General features: G+C 36.0%; 2 protein-coding genes and 1 pseudogene across 4 annotated transcripts in view; all 3 read left to right on the top strand.

Annotated features, from left to right (window-relative positions):
• ITGA1 (integrin subunit alpha 1) overlaps positions 1-15,580 on the top strand; it is a 177,742-nt gene that overhangs the window by 91,333 nt on the left and 70,829 nt on the right. For both annotated transcript variants that reach the window (XR_014309618.1, XM_082723222.1), the window contains exons 7-8: positions 369-517; positions 3,849-3,999. Coding sequence is in view for 1 of the 2 variants with exons in the window: in XM_082723222.1 (XP_082579348.1) it covers positions 369-517; positions 3,849-3,999 (300 nt within the window). In the remaining variant the exon portion in view is untranslated. The remainder of the gene's footprint in view (positions 1-368; positions 518-3,848; positions 4,000-15,580) is intronic.
• On the top strand, positions 5,342-7,984 carry LOC309861615 (THAP domain-containing protein 5-like). Its single transcript, XM_082724649.1, has one exon. The coding sequence runs from the start codon at positions 5,413-5,415 to the stop codon at positions 6,595-6,597; it is 1,185 nt and encodes a 394-aa protein (XP_082580775.1). The 5' UTR covers positions 5,342-5,412; the 3' UTR covers positions 6,598-7,984.
• Positions 11,127-12,329, top strand: LOC309861614 (dnaJ homolog subfamily A member 1 pseudogene; annotated as a pseudogene). Its single transcript has one exon. The product of its transcript is annotated as a dnaJ homolog subfamily A member 1 pseudogene (transcript).

Below are 15,580 nucleotides of genomic sequence, written 5' to 3'. Positions count from 1 at the left end.
CCCCCAAGGCCTGCCAGACCCATTCAATAGAAACTACTGAAGAAATAAACCAATTGTTTGAGAAGTTTAATAACAGCACTATCATTCTTGTTCTCTGGGCTGTAACTATCCACATGTAGCAATGGTTATTGCTGTCAAAAGAGAAGGATTTGTGTACTGATGAATTTTTAAACTCATGAATTGATGAATTTTAAACTGATTTTATGATAAACGATAAAATCATTTTCATGATTTTAAACTCATGAAACTGATGAATTTTTAAACTGAAAGACAAAAATGTATATTCGATCCACATCTTTAAATAAATAAAGAAAATTGATAATGGAACATTGCTAGGTGGCTAACTCACAGTGGGCTTGGTATTTCAGGTTGGAATTGTACAGTATGGAGAAAATGTAACCCATGAGTTCAACCTCAATAAGTACTCCTCAACGGAAGAGGTACTTGTTGCTGCAAATAAAATAATCCAGAGACGTGGCCGCCAGACTATGACAGCCCTTGGAATAGACACAGCCAGGTATGTGGACTAAAAAATAAATCAAAGTAAAAGACTGCAAAAATAACTACTCACAATCAACCCCCTTGAAGTGTTGATTGAGTATTTACCTTGACAAGATCTAAAGCCATCTTTTTAAAAACTAGATCCCATTGATTAGCTAACAGGTTTAGGACCAAGTTTTTCTATGATGTAGTCTCCCCACCCTTCATATCTTTCCTCTTATTCTGAAGGTTGAATGATGGAAAATTCAGTCACAAAAATTGCTATAGTCTGCTGCATCATGTTCTTGGGTACTAAGACATAATATTAGTGAATATCTTTTCCCTTTGTTCTTTGTTTACAGTTTCTAGGAATCTCATTTTTTTAAAAAAGGATAATATTCATCCACTTCTACTCCACAGTATTTATGTCCTAATATGTCCATAATTTTACAGTACCTGGTTTAGGGCTATTGAACTCTCAAGTAACAGTTTTTAAGAGGTCAAGTTCAATATTCCTGTAATTGACAATATTTTCAGTGCAAAGATTAAAAGGAGTTGTAAGAACTTCATCATTCATGCACACTTTCTTCCTTTCTCCAAATCCCCTCTACTTTACATCCCTTTCTTCCTCCTACCGTCCATGGAAAGCACATGTCCACTCTGGTTGAACTTCATTCTGTGAGAAGCTACAGAACTCTACTTCGATTACAATGTAAAACATTTTTTTCTGTATTTTTGCCAACTGCATTCAACTCTTTCATCTCTTGCTATTTTTTTTCCTGATTTGCCCTTAAAGCTAGTAAGGTTCTGAACAAAAACTAAACAATACCAAAATCACAGGAAATCTAATAAAGTTTGACTAATATTAAGGATCCTTCTGTTAAGTGTCTTCAACTTTTGGACTCTCTTCTGGTTTTAAAGAGCTAATTAGCCACACTTTCATTTCACCTGCCTGCTAAGATCAGTATTTTAAGGGGGTTAAAATAGTTAATATGGATATTCTAAAGAATGAGTTGGATATTCAAAAATTTAAAATTTTACATGCAGCATTGAACTGGTAAGTGTTAAAGAAGCATGTGGTTCTACTTACATGGAGCTCAAGAGAAAATAACCACAAACAGATGGGGTAATTTTACATTTACCTGCCTGTAGGATCACCAGTTTGCATGCACGAAGAGTGCACATGTTGAGGTGTACTAAATGCACCCTCTTAAATAATTGACTAAATGTGACTGCACATTCAAAGTAAATCAAAGTGTTCTTTAAAAGCTCTGAGCCTGTAGGGAGCTGTGTATTTTCCAAAGGCAACCACTTAAGAATGAATATTCATCTTTGAAAACTAACTGAAGAAATATTCTGGCTGCTTTGCTTCTGCATAAATACACTCTAAATACCATGACCCTATATGGTTTTTGCCTACATGTTTCACAAAGGGTCTAGCTGTAGGACACATAGTTTATTGAGTTTTCTATATAAATAAAACTCTATAATGGTATTACTAAGTATCTTTCTTGTATATTAGTTTTTCACATTGAAGCATATTTTTAATTGTTCTTTTGGCAGGGCCAGTTACAAACAGTATTTTTAATTTGTTAGAATGCTTAACTTCTATTTTCATTGGGTGTTAGTATTGGGGGGTAAATGGCAATTTGCTGAAGATATTTGAAACAGAGAGAGTGTACGCAGGAGTTCTGCCAGTGGCTACTCTTACGTTATATAAAACCAACCCTTGCTTAGATCTACCAGGTTTTCTTTAAGAAATGTCTTTTAATTATCTCCACTGGTTGAGGTTCCTTCAGTAATGGCCTGGATCTTTAAGAGAATTAGGAAGTTTTGATGATCCTCTAAGGAGTTAGGACTGCAAAAAGGATTGAATCTTATATGATATCCATATCTGGATTTCATTTAAAGACTGGACTTTAACATCTGTTTTCACCTTTGTTTGTACATATAAAGAGGTCAGAAAATCTATCTTTATAGTGTAGAGGGCAGAGATATGTATTTCCCTAATGGCCTACTTTTTTAAAAATAGCTTCTTTATTTTGAAAATTATAACAAAAATTTAAAAATGTAAAAAATAGTATAACAAAATCCTATGTATTGACCAAACAAATCAACAATTGTTAACAACTTCTCACATTTACATTCAAGCCTTTCAAAGGAAAATAACCAGAGATAAAATCCCTTTGCCCACATCACCAAGATCTTTTAGCCTGCTCACAAATTACCTACTATTGTGTATATTTACTGTGTATCTACAGTAAAACTAATGTATATTGTGCAAACCCTTTGGAAGGTTAGTTTAAGAGAAGTGTTTTTGGGGCATATCAAAAACTGCAGCTGTTTGTCCTCATGACCAAGGAAAAATATTGAAAGGGATCATTCAGCATAATGATTGCTGCATTTTACACAAAGATCTAAAAAATATTATATGAAATCTTTTCATTATTTCATTCCTAAGTAAAGTATACTTGACTCCAGAAAGGAATGTGAGTGAGTAAAAGAAAATAGAAAAAAATATGCCCGTGTGTGTGTGTGTGTGTGTGTGTGTGTAGAAGCACAAGACAACAAAAATTGTTAATTTCACTTCTCTTCCATCTCTTTCCATAAATGCTTTTTGAATTAAATAAAAAATTCTGTTTTTGCAGTTAGGTTATAGCATTTTCATTTTCTTTTTGTTCCACTTTCTTCCACCCCACACCCAGCAACCAGTGTCCTAAAACCTAGTTCAGACCACAACTTTCATAGGTACTCCATCCACTCTTGTGCCCCACAGCCCTCCTCTATCACTGACTCAGACCACAGCCATCAGCAGTCTTTTATTGCTATGTCCAATTTTCCTCCATATCCAAGAAAACTCTCAAGCATTCACAGCCATACAAAATTCTTTTTTCTCCCATCTTGTCAACTCAGCACAGAGGATTTCCATATTGTTCTATAAACATCAGAGTAGATGTGGTGGAAGTGAAGACAAAGCAAAAACTTCTGCCAAAAGCAGAATAAAAGATGAGTGTTTATAGAGAAAAGAGTGGCTGAGCAAGTATTTAAGATCTGAACTTCTCCAGATCTGATGTGTACTCTAGTCATACCTTCCCTGAGAAGTTTCCAAAGAATGAAATACTGCTGCCCTTTGTATATGGGATATGTGATGATTAGTAAAATGGTGACCTCTTCATCATCTGGGAGAAATCTAAAACTATTACAAATAACAATCATCATGCCTCCCAGCTTGAATAATGGTTGTGAATGTTGATCTTGGAGGGACAGCACTGTTCTAACTAGAGTTGTCAGTGTTTTCTTTCATTTACCATTTGCCTAACCTCGGGATGGTGTTTTATTTGCTTCTCTTTCCTCTGTGTTCACTTCAGGAAGGAGGCTTTCACTGAAGCTCGGGGTGCCAGAAGGGGAGTTAAAAAAGTCATGGTAATTGTAACCGATGGGGAGTCCCATGACAACCATCAACTAAATAAGGTCATCCAAGACTGTGAGGATGAAAACATTCAGCGGTTTTCCATAGCTGTAAGTATATGGCTAGAGATGGCTTTCAAACTCTGGTGTGAAGATAAGAGGTGTGTACATATCATGATTATTTTATGAAAGTTACACAAACAAGGTTGTAAAGGAGAATCTTCTCCATTTGAAGGTACACTCTGTGGGGGCAGGATTGGGTCTTGCTCCCTTTGTGTCCTAGGGAAGGAAGGACAAGAGGAAGAAAGAGACAGAAATAGGAAAGGAAAAAGAAGTGCAGGAAAGGAGAAAAGGACCCTCATCAGGGGAAAGAATACTGGAAGGATGGAGGGAGGAATGGAGGAAGGGCAGAAAAGAGGGAGGAAGGAAAGGAGAAAGTGGAAGGGAGGAAGAAAAAGGAAGGGAGGAAAGAAAGGAGGAAATTGAGAATGTGCTAATAATAAATACATTGTCTACAGAATAATCAAAGATGGTGGAGGTATAGGAGACCTTAGTTTCATCTGGTCCCAAGAATCAGCTAGATAGCTATTAAGTCATTCTGAACACAAACAAACTCAACCAGATATCTAAGAAAAAAATAGCTGCAACTCTACAAATAGAAAAGTGACCACTTTCTGGAGGAAATACAAGATGAAAAAATCACCTCAAAAAAGAGAACAAGAGGCAGTATTGACTACCAGGTACTTAATCAGTATGGATATAAATAAGATGTCAAGAACTAGAGTTCAGAATAATGACTATAAAGATATTAGTTGAGCTTGAAAAAAAGCATACAAGACCCTAGAGAATCCCTTTCTGGAGAAATAAAAGAACTATAATCAAGTCAGAATCAAAAAGTTTATTAATGAGATGCAATAAAAAATGGAGGCTCTAACTGTTAGGATAAATGAGCTGAAGAGAGAATTAGTGATATAGAAGACAAAATGATGGAGAATAAAAAAGCTGAGAAAAAGAGAGATAAACAATTACTATATCACAAGGGGAGAATCTGAGAGATAAGTGATATCATAAAATGAAACGACACGTGAATAATTGGGATCCCAGAAGAAGAGGAAAGAGAGTGGAGGGGGGGACAGAAGGTATATTTACACAAATTATAGCAGAAAATTTCCTAATCTGGGGAAGGAAACAGGCATTCAAGTCCAAGAGGTATAGAGAACCCCATTTAAAAATCAATAAAAATAGGTCAACACCATGATATGTAATAGTGAAACTTGCAAATCTCAGAGACAGAGAGAAAATCCTGAAAGCAGCTCAGGGACAAAAATGTCATAACCAACAAAGGTAGAAACATTTTGTTGGTAGCATACCTATCCTCAAAGACCTGGCACACCAGAGGGGACTAGCATGATATATTCAACTTGCTAAATGAAAAAAATATGCAGCCGGATTTTCTCCTATATCTTGGCGAGGAGGTTCCCGGGCCCTGTCGCAGGCCCTGATTTGGGGGGCCCCACCCGCGCGATGCCTCGGTATTGCGCAGCGATTTGCTGTAAGAACCGTCGGGGACGAAACAGCAAAGACCGGAAGCTGAGTTTTTATCCGTTTCCTCTACATGACAAAGAAAGACTTGAAAAATGGTTAAAGAATATGAAACGAGATTCATGGGTACCCAGTAAATACCAGTTCCTGTGTAGTGACCATTTTACTCCTGACTCTCTTGACGTCAGATGGGGTATTCGATATTTGAAACAAACTGCAATTCCAACAATATTTTCTTTGCCTGAAGACAATCAGGAAAAAGACTCTTCAAAAAAAAAATCTCAGAAGAAAAAATTAGATGATGAGAAAGAAGTATGCCTAAAAGCCAAGTCACAAGAATCATTTGCATCAAATGAGCTAAAGAAAAATACGGTTAATACAGATATTCTCCCTGAACACACAGAATTACTTAATTCATCTACTTTGGTGAAGCTACCAGCTCCAAAACCAGAAGGTATACAAAATAACATATTAACTCTTAATCTGGTTAAACAAGATATTAAAAAACCAGTATCTACCTTGGAAACATCAGTTACCCAAGACATAGATATAGGTGGTTTTCACACATCTTTTGAGAATCTAAATTCTACAACTATTACTTTGACAACTTCAAATTCAGAAGATATTCAGCCATCTTTGGAAACCCAAGAAGTGTTTGAAATAACTACAAATCATCTTGCTAACCCAAACTTTACAAATAATTCCATGGAAATTAAGTCAGCACAGGAAAGTCCATTCTTATTCAGCACAATTACTAAAACAGTTGAAGAATTAAATGCAAATAAAGAATCTGTTATTACCATTTTTGTACCCACAGAAAATTCCAAACCAATTAATTCTTTTGTATCTACTGAAAAAGAAACCGTGGAAATGGGAGATCTAGACCCTGAAGGCTCCTTATATAAGGATATAGACTATGAGACAGAAGTCTTACAAATTGAACATTCTTACTGCAGACAAGATATCAATAAGGAACATCTCTGGCGGAAAGTCTCTAAACTACATTCAAAAATAACTCTTCTTGAGATACAGGAACAACAAACTCTTGGAAGATTGAAGTCTTTGGAAGCTCTTATACGGCAGTTAAAACAGGAAAACTGGCTATCTGAAGAAAATGTCAAGATTATAGAAAACCATTTCACAACATATGAAGTTACTATGTTATAGAGTGTAAAGAAGTTTTAATGCTATGGCTTATATGAGCTTTTGCAGCCAAACCAAATTACATGTAAAGTGAACTTTTTCCTGTATAAGTTCTCATCTTAAGCTAAGAAAGTGTTCTAACGTTAACAACTGCATCCTGTTCTTGTAATGTTCATTTTTAAGAAAAACTAGAGAGTTCTTGGGCTGTAGAGAACAAATTTCTCTACTTGGTAATCTTCCAAATTGAAGTAGAGTGAATAAATAATATGATTCCTTAAATCAGAGAACATGAATATGGTGAAAGGAGCCCAAAAGACAATATGGAGGTATCCGTCCTGATTCTACCATTGGCATATCACATGGGCAGATTACTATTGAGCCTCAGTCATAATCTGTAATCTGTAAAATAAGGGCACTTACTAAATCTCGTCTCTTTAGTTTCTTTTCTTTCTATTAAGATAACTTTCTTAATAGAACAACTTTTTTATAAGGTAATATATATATACATAATACTATATGTTGGCTAGTATTTGATGTTATTTACTGTTGGATTATCCTCAAAATTGAATTCTGTGATGTTTGATTGTTGACTACAGTTATTTGTAATAATAAAGGAAAGTACTCCTTTTATTATTTATTCCAGTTTAACTAAAATAACCATCCATTAGCCCAGTTCATGGGAGAGGTACTTGAAGCTTAAAACAATATGTTATTTCAGTACTTTATATGTAGCTGACCATCATTATACGTAGTCACTTAATCTTAACATTCTGTATTTAAGGTTATAATTTGTAAACCAAAAGTTTTAATGAGGTTAGTTTTTTAAAAATCTATATATTACTACATTTTAGAAATCAGCTTTTATCTATTTAATGTGTAGTTTTTTAAAATGTGTGCTTTTGTTATTTTTAAAATTACAGAATGATAGAGTAGTACTTGATATTATACATGCCCACTTATATATATTTTATTAAAATTTATAAGCAAGAAACTATAGATAAGTGGTAATGTTCTTAGACAAGTAGAAAGGAATGATGGTGATATAAATAAAAATACTGCCTCTCTCCCTTTGAATGTTTTAAAATGTGAAAGCAGAGGAACAACAGAAATGTGAAAAATAATGATCTTGGGGCGCCTGGGTGGCTCAGTGGGTTAAGCCGCTGCCTTCGGCTCGGGTCATGATCTCCGGGTCCTGGGATCGAGTCCCGCATCGGGCTCTCTGCCTAGCAGGGAGGCTGCTTCCCTCTCTCTCTGCCTGCTTCTCTGTCTACTTGTGATTTCTCTCTGTCAAATAAATAAATAAAATCTTTAAAAAAAAAATGATCTTCTAAAATTGGCAGTTAATATAATTAAATGTTACTGATAATATTATTGAGCAAGTTCCTATCAGCCTGATTCATACTTTTATCATCTTGTTTTATAAAAAATACTATTAACTGTCTTGGAGGGTTTTGAGAATTCTGTGAGTAACATGTTTTTAGTTCTGGAAAATAGGAGGTGCTCAATAAATATTAGTTGACTGCGTAGCAAATAGTATACTGATTATTTTGTAAATTCATGGTGATTATTTTTGGCCACACTTTAGTTTTTTCAAGCTAATAAAATTAATTGGTATTATATATAAATAAGTGCTAAATACAAATGTTGATTTAAAGATACCTTTGTTATGTGACCATGGGAGAAAAACAAACCCTTAAATTTTTGCATAAATTATGTGCAGATAATTGGTAGAGTTAATAAGATGTTTTAAAGTATTCCCATGTTGCATTTTACAGTACTTTTTTAAAATAAATAGTACAGATGAAAATAACCTTGGTAAGTCACTATAAAATATGTTCCAATTCTGTTTTTAATTGTCTAGATTGTGTTTTCTCTTAAAGGTTGTAGTTTACTCAGGAATAATTAAACTAGTTGTGTTTCTTTAATCTTAATAAATTATAAATATTTAAGATATTTACTTGGCTTGCCTATATTCAGTTCAGGATGTTTCCAACCTGTTAATTTCTAAATATATTTGGGGGTTCTGCCCTACTTTATTTCTTAGTTGGATTATTATAGGGTCTCTTAACTAATCCTTGCCAATATTTTCAGTCCCTTCCATATCATTCTGTATTCTGCGGTCAGCTTTTTACTTCAGCTGTAGATCTAACTATATCATCCACTCATTACTTAACTTTCCCAACTCAGAAATTGGAAATTACCCTTGAATACCTACAGAATAAAGCCAAACTTGTTACCATATATGATCCTCTGTGATGTGCTTCATCCTGTGTTCTAGCCACAGTGGACTACTTAGTATTTTATGTAGCATTTTTCAAACATGCCATGCAGGTGACTTTCTTTATGCTTATTTTATAACCTAAATTCAGCCAGTGAATTGCAGCTTTGGTTGAATTTTGTTTCTTTTTTTCCAGTCAAAATTGTTTCCTTTCTGCTCCTCCAGGGCTTTGTTTTATAACATTGTAACAGTGTTTGCCTTTATACTTTTTTGTATCAGATATCTATGCCTGTTCTACTAGATTGTAAGCTTTTTAAAGCAGGGTTTTCATTAATCACTAGTTTCTTTGACAATATAATTTACTCAATAAATGTTTGGATGAATATTTTGAAAAAAAAAAAAAATATGCAGCCAAGAATACTGTATCCAGCTAGGCTATCATTCAAAATAGGAAAGATAAAAAGCTTCTGGGACAAACAGAAAATAAAGGGATTTGTGGTCACCAAACCAACCCTGCAAGTGATAGTAAAGGGGATCCTTTAAGCAAAGAGAGAGAGCCCAAAAGTAACAGACAGAAAGGAAACAGCAACAATCTATAGAAACAGAGACAATCTTCAGAAACAAGGACTTTACAGGTAATACAGTGGCACTAAATTCATATCTTTCAATAGTTACTCTGAAAGTAAATAAGCTAAATGCCCCAATCAAAGGACACAGGGTATCTGATTGGATTAAAAAAAAACAAGACCTATCTATATGCTATCTGTAAGAGACCCATTTTAGACCCAAAGACCCCTCCAGACTGAAAGTGAGGGAATGGAAAGTGAGGGATTTAGCATGCTAATGGACATTAAAAGAAAGCTGGGTGATAATCTTTATATCAGACAAATTAGATTTTAAACCAAAGACTGTAATAAAAGATGAGAAAGGATACTATATCATAATTAAAGTGCCTATGCAACAAGAAGATCTAACAGTTGTAAATACTTATGCCCCTAACATGGGAGCAGCCATCTATATAAACCAATTAATAAGAAAATTAAAGAAGCACATCAATAATAATACAATAATAGTAGGGGACTTTAACACCCCACTCACTGCAATAGACAGATCATCTCAGCAGAAAAGGAAACAAGGGCTTTGAATGACACACCAGACCAGATGAACTTTACTGATGTATTCTGAGCTTTCCATCCTAAAGCAACAGAATAGACATTGCTTTTGAATGCACATGGAACATTCTCCTGAATAGATCCTATACTGAGTCATAAATCAGGTCTCAACTGTTACCAAAAGATTGGGATCATTCTCTGCATATTCTCAGACTGCAATGCTCTGAAACCAGAACTCAATCACAGAGGAAATTTGGAAAGAACTCAAATACAAGGAGGTTAGAGAGCATCCTACTAAAGAATGAATGGGTCAACCGGGAAATTAACAAGAATTTTTTTAAAATGGAAACAAAGGAAAATGAAAACACAACTGTTCAAAACCTTTGGGTTGCAGCAAAGGCAGTCCTAAGAGGGAAGTGTATATCAATGCAAGCCTTTCTCAAGAAACAAGAAAGGTCTTGAATATATAACCTAACCTTACACCTAAGGGAGCTAGAAAAAGAACAACAAATGAAGCTTAAAAACAGGAAGAGAAGAGACTTATTAAAGATTAGAGCAGAAGTCAATGAAATAGAAACCAAAAGAACAGCAGAACAGATCACATCAACAAAATTAGGAGCTGGTTCTTTAATAAAAGAATTAGTAAGATTGATAAACCTCTGGCCAGGCTTATCAAAAAGAAAAAAAAAGAGGACCCAAATAAATAAAAGCATGAATGAAAGAGAAGAGATCACAACCAACACTGAAGAAATACAAAAAATCACAAGAACATATTATGAGCAATTATATGCCAACAATTTAGGCAATCTGGAAGAAATAGGTACATTCCTACAGACATATAAACTACTAAAACCGAAACAGGAAGAAAGAGAAAACCTGAACAGACCCATAACCAGGAAGAAAGTTAAAGCATTAATCAAAAATCTCCCAATAAACAAGAGCCCAGGGCCGGATGGCTTCCCAGGGGAATTCTACCAAACCTTTAAAGAATTAATACCTGTTCTGAAGCTGTTTCAAAAAATAGAAATGGAGGAGAAACTTCCAAACTCTTTCTATGAGACCAGGATTACCTTTATCTCCAAACCAGACAAAGACCCCATCAAAAAAGGGAATTACAGTGGAACTTTCCAGAACGCTCGGTGAGACGCGGAGGAGCGGCGGCTGCCCGAGCTGCGCCCAGCAACGCGCTCCTTCCAGCTCCCCCACATTGGCCTCGGCCCTCTCACTGGCTGTAGAAAATGGTAAAAGAAACCACTTATTATGATGTTTTGAGGGTCAAACCCAATGCCACCCAAGAAGAACTGAAAAAGGCCTACAGGAAACTGGCTTTGAAGTACCACCCTGATAAGAATCCAAATGAAGGAGAGAAATTTAAACAGATTTCTCAAGCTTATGAAGTACTCTCTGATGCAAAGAAAAGGGAATTATATGACAAAGGAAGTGAACAGGCAATTAAAGAAGGTGGAACTGGTGGTGGTTTTGGCTCCCCCATGGACATCTTTGATATGTTTTTTGGAGGAGGAGGAAAAATGCAGAGAGAAAGGAGAGGTAAAAATGTTGTGCATCAGCTCTCAGTAACCTTAGAAGATTTATATAATGGTGCAAGAAAACTAGCTCTGCAAAAGAATGTGATTTGCGATAAATGTGAAGGCTGAGGTGGTAAGAAAGGAGCAGTTGAGTGTTGTCCCAATTGCCGAGGTACTGAAATGCAAATAAGAATTCATCAGATAGGACCTGGAATGGTTCAGCAAATTCAGTCTGTGTGCATGGAGTGCCAGGGCCATGGGGAACGGATTAGTCCTAAAGATAGATGTAAAAGCTGCAATGGAAGGAAGATAGTTCGAGAGAAGAAGATTCTAGTTCATATTGACAAAGGCATGAAAGATGGCCAGAAGATAACATTCCATGGTGAGGGAGACCAAGAACCAGGACTGGAACCAGGAGATATTATCATTGTTTTAGATCAGAAGGACCATGCTGTTTTTACTTGGCGAGGAGAAGACCTTTTCATGTGTATGGACATACAGCTGGTTGAAGCACTGTGCGGTTTTCAAAAGCCAATATCTACTCTTGACAACCGAACCATTGTCATCACCTCTCATCCAGGTCAAATTGTCAAGCATGGAGATATCAAGTGTGTGCTAAATGAAGGCATGCCAATTTATCATAGGCCATATGAGAAGGGTCGCCTCATCATCAAATTTAAGGTAAATTTTCCTGAGAATGGCTTTCTGTCTCCTGATAAACTCTCTTTGCTGGAAAAACTCCTACCTGAGAGGAAGGAAGTAGAAGAGACTGATGAAATGGACCAGGTAGAACTGGTGGACTTTGATCCAAATCAGGAAAGACGGTGCCATTACAATGGGGAAGCATATGAGGATGATGAACATCATCCCAGGGGTAGTGTTCAGTGTCAGACCTCTTAATGGGCCAGTGAATAACCCTGCTGGCATTTTATGTGCAGTAGTGAATGAGTGAAGGACTATAATCATAGCTCACTACTTACTATTGTTTTTGTTTTAATATTCAACTATAGTAGGGTTTTGAAAGTTAAATGAAGAATAAACTCAAATATAAAAGCTCTGTAAAAAAAAAGGGGGGGATTACAGACCAATATCCCCGAGGGACATAGATGCCAAAACTCTAACCTGGATACTAGCCAATAGGGTTCAACAGTACATTAAAAGGATTATACACCATGACCAAGTGGGATTTATTCCTGGGCCATAAGGGTGGTTCAACATCTGCAAATCAATCAACATGATACACTACATTACAAAAGGACAAGAGCCATATGATCTTCTCAATAGATGCAGAAAGAGCATTTGACAAAGTATATATCCTTTCTTGATTAAAACTTTTCACAGTGTAGGGATAGTGGGAACATGCCTCAGTATCATAAAATACATATACTAAAAACCCACAGCAAATGTTATTCTCAATGGGGAAAAACTGAGAGCTTTCCTAAGGTCAAAAACATGGCAGGGATGTCTACTATTATCACTGTTGTTCAACATTGTACTAGAAATCCTAGCCCCAGCAATCAGACAACAAAAAGAAATAAAAGTCTTCCAAATCTGCAAAGAAGTCAAACTCTCACTCTTCACAGATGACATCATATTCTATGTGGAAAACCCAAAGGACTCCACCCCAAAACTCTAGAACACATACAGGAATTCAGCAAAGTGGCAGGATGTAAAATCAATGCATAGAAATCGGTTGCATTTCTCTACACTAACAATGAGAAAGAAGAAAGAGAAATGAAGGAGTTGATCCCTTTTACAATTGCATCGAAAAACATAAGATACCTAGGAATAAATCTAACCAAAGAGACAAAGGACCTTACTCAGAAAACTGCAGAATACTCATGAAAAAAATTGAAGAAGACACAAAGAAATTGAAAAACATTCCATTCCATGCTCATGGATTGGAAGAATAAATACTACTAAAATGTCTATGCTACCCAGAGGAATCTACACATTCAGTGCAATCCCTACCAAAATGCCATTGACATTTTTCACAGAACTGGAACAAATAATCCTAAAACTTGTACGGAACCAGAAAAGACTCCAAATAGCCAGAGGAATGTCAAAAAGAAAACCAAAGCAGGTGGCATTACAAAGCCGAACTTTCCATTTCCTCCCTACTTCATAGTCCCTAACTGTGCAGCCAAAGTGAAGGAGCCAGCAGCTCTAAAATATTCTCTGTAATTTCGTTTAAGCTGGACAAGAAGGGGGAAAGGATCAGAGAACAAATTTCATTTAATTCCAAGGAAAAGCCTAGCCTGCAATTGATAATGTAGAAGATATTACATACAAAGTACTGTAGCTCTTTGTGAGCAGCTCTGTATCAATATAAAAACAATCTATTATTATTAATATTAGTGTCACAAAAATGGAAAAAATAAAAAGGCGATAAAGTGCTTTTTACCTCTTAATAGTGATTTTTTTTCTAAATCAACTTTTAGTAGTTCCATGAACTGAGATGGCTCAATTTCATGTTGCCACCCCATGAAGAGGGACATTTAGAAAAAGAGAAGTAAGAATTCTACCTTTCAAAAGGAAATATGGAAAATAAATTATCATGCATATGTAACCTAGAATAGTTTTGGGTTGTTTTTTTTTTCTGTGTCCTAGATACATTTCTTCATCCTTCATGGCACCCCAAAGAGAGCAGGGAAACTTTCCTTTTCCCATTTTATGAATGAGAAAACCAAGGGACATTAGGTTTCATGGCTGTAGGCTACATAACCAAGACTCTAGAAGCCCCTTGACTTACCACATGTACCACTGCCCTGGGCTATTCTTCCCCAGCCCCCAATCTCTCTTTCTTGCCGCCGCAGATATCTGGAAGGGGCAGGACTGTCCTCTAACTGTTTTTACTCACTTCTCCAGACTACCAAAGAGCACCGCAGTCTTCTCCAGCCCTTGTACGTGAGCAATAAGACCTAACATAGAGACACTAAGCCTGCCCCATAGTGTTATAACCTTAAACAACAACAGACCCATGGACATTTTCTAAAATAAGAAGAAGGCGGGGAGAGTAGAGAAGAGTATATTTAGGAGCTAGAAAGAACTTTGCTCCCTTTTTGCCTTTGTGACAGTGGATAAGTCACTTAATACTCCAAACTTCATCTTCTTTATCTGTAAAGATAAATGGTAAGTATTGTTCTTCTCTCTCTCAGATAAAGAATCAGTGAGATAATGACTGAAAACATCTAGCACAATGGCAAGCTATGCAACCAATAAATATTGTTTTTCTTAACGATCTTCAACTAGAGGAGTTTACAACCATGAAATAATAAAATCATGGTGCTAGAGATAAACTGTGTCGTGCCCTTGCACAGAAACCTTCAGAGATTCCCCCATGGACTCCCAAACCTTATCTCAGCTTCACTAACAACTGTGTACAACCTTCCTTTCGCTCTCAGTTCCATAGCACATGCCCTCAGCCTAGGAGGAGAGAGTCTTCTTAATATAAATTGATTTTTTAAATAGCCCAGGAAGAAAAAAATTTCAGAACTATAAGAGTTTAACCGAAGTTATTTTTCAACAAAATCTTTTGTATTTACTGTAAGAATCAGCTATTACACATAATCGTTTTCCAGCATTTCATCAGTGAGATTTCCTCCTTTCCTTTCAAAAGTATGATCAGTGAAAGACATCCTGCCCCACTGTAGGAAGGGAAGAAGAAGAGTGATTCATCCCTGACAAACTCCCAGAACACAAAATTGACTCACTGACTCCCAGGGACAAGGTGACTGTATTTATTTTATAACCAAGATGACTTGATTATAAATAAGGCAACTTCTGATTGCAAAAATATTCTTTTTTTTCTTTTCAATTTTTTATTTAAATTCTAGTTAGTTAATGTACAAATGCAATATTGGTTTTAGGAGTAGAATTCAGTGATTTATCACTTACATATAACAACCAGTGTTCATCCCAAAGGGCCCTCCTTAATCCCCATTACCCATTAACCCATTCTCCTCCCATCTCTCTGTATCACCCTCCAATTGTTCTTTATCTTTAAAAGTCTCTTGTGATTTGTTTTCCTCTTTTCCCCCTTCCCATACGTTCCTCTGTTTTGTTTCTAAAATTCCACATATGAGGGAAATCATATAGTGTTTGTCTTTCCCTATCTGACTTATTTCACTCAGCATAATACACTCTAGCCT

Source organism: Mustela nivalis (genome assembly GCF_964662115.1).
Source record: "Mustela nivalis genome assembly, chromosome: 3".
In the NCBI taxonomy this organism is placed as follows: domain Eukaryota; kingdom Metazoa; phylum Chordata; class Mammalia; order Carnivora; family Mustelidae; genus Mustela; species Mustela nivalis.
Note: the sequence above shows the minus strand (reverse complement) of the source record. Positions and strands in the feature narration are given on the sequence as shown.

Excerpts from the sequence above, each read along its gene's own strand:
- LOC309861615 (XM_082724649.1), top strand. The coding sequence starts at position 5,413 with ATGCCTCGGTATTGCGCAGCGATTTGCTGTAAGAACCGTCGGGGACGA.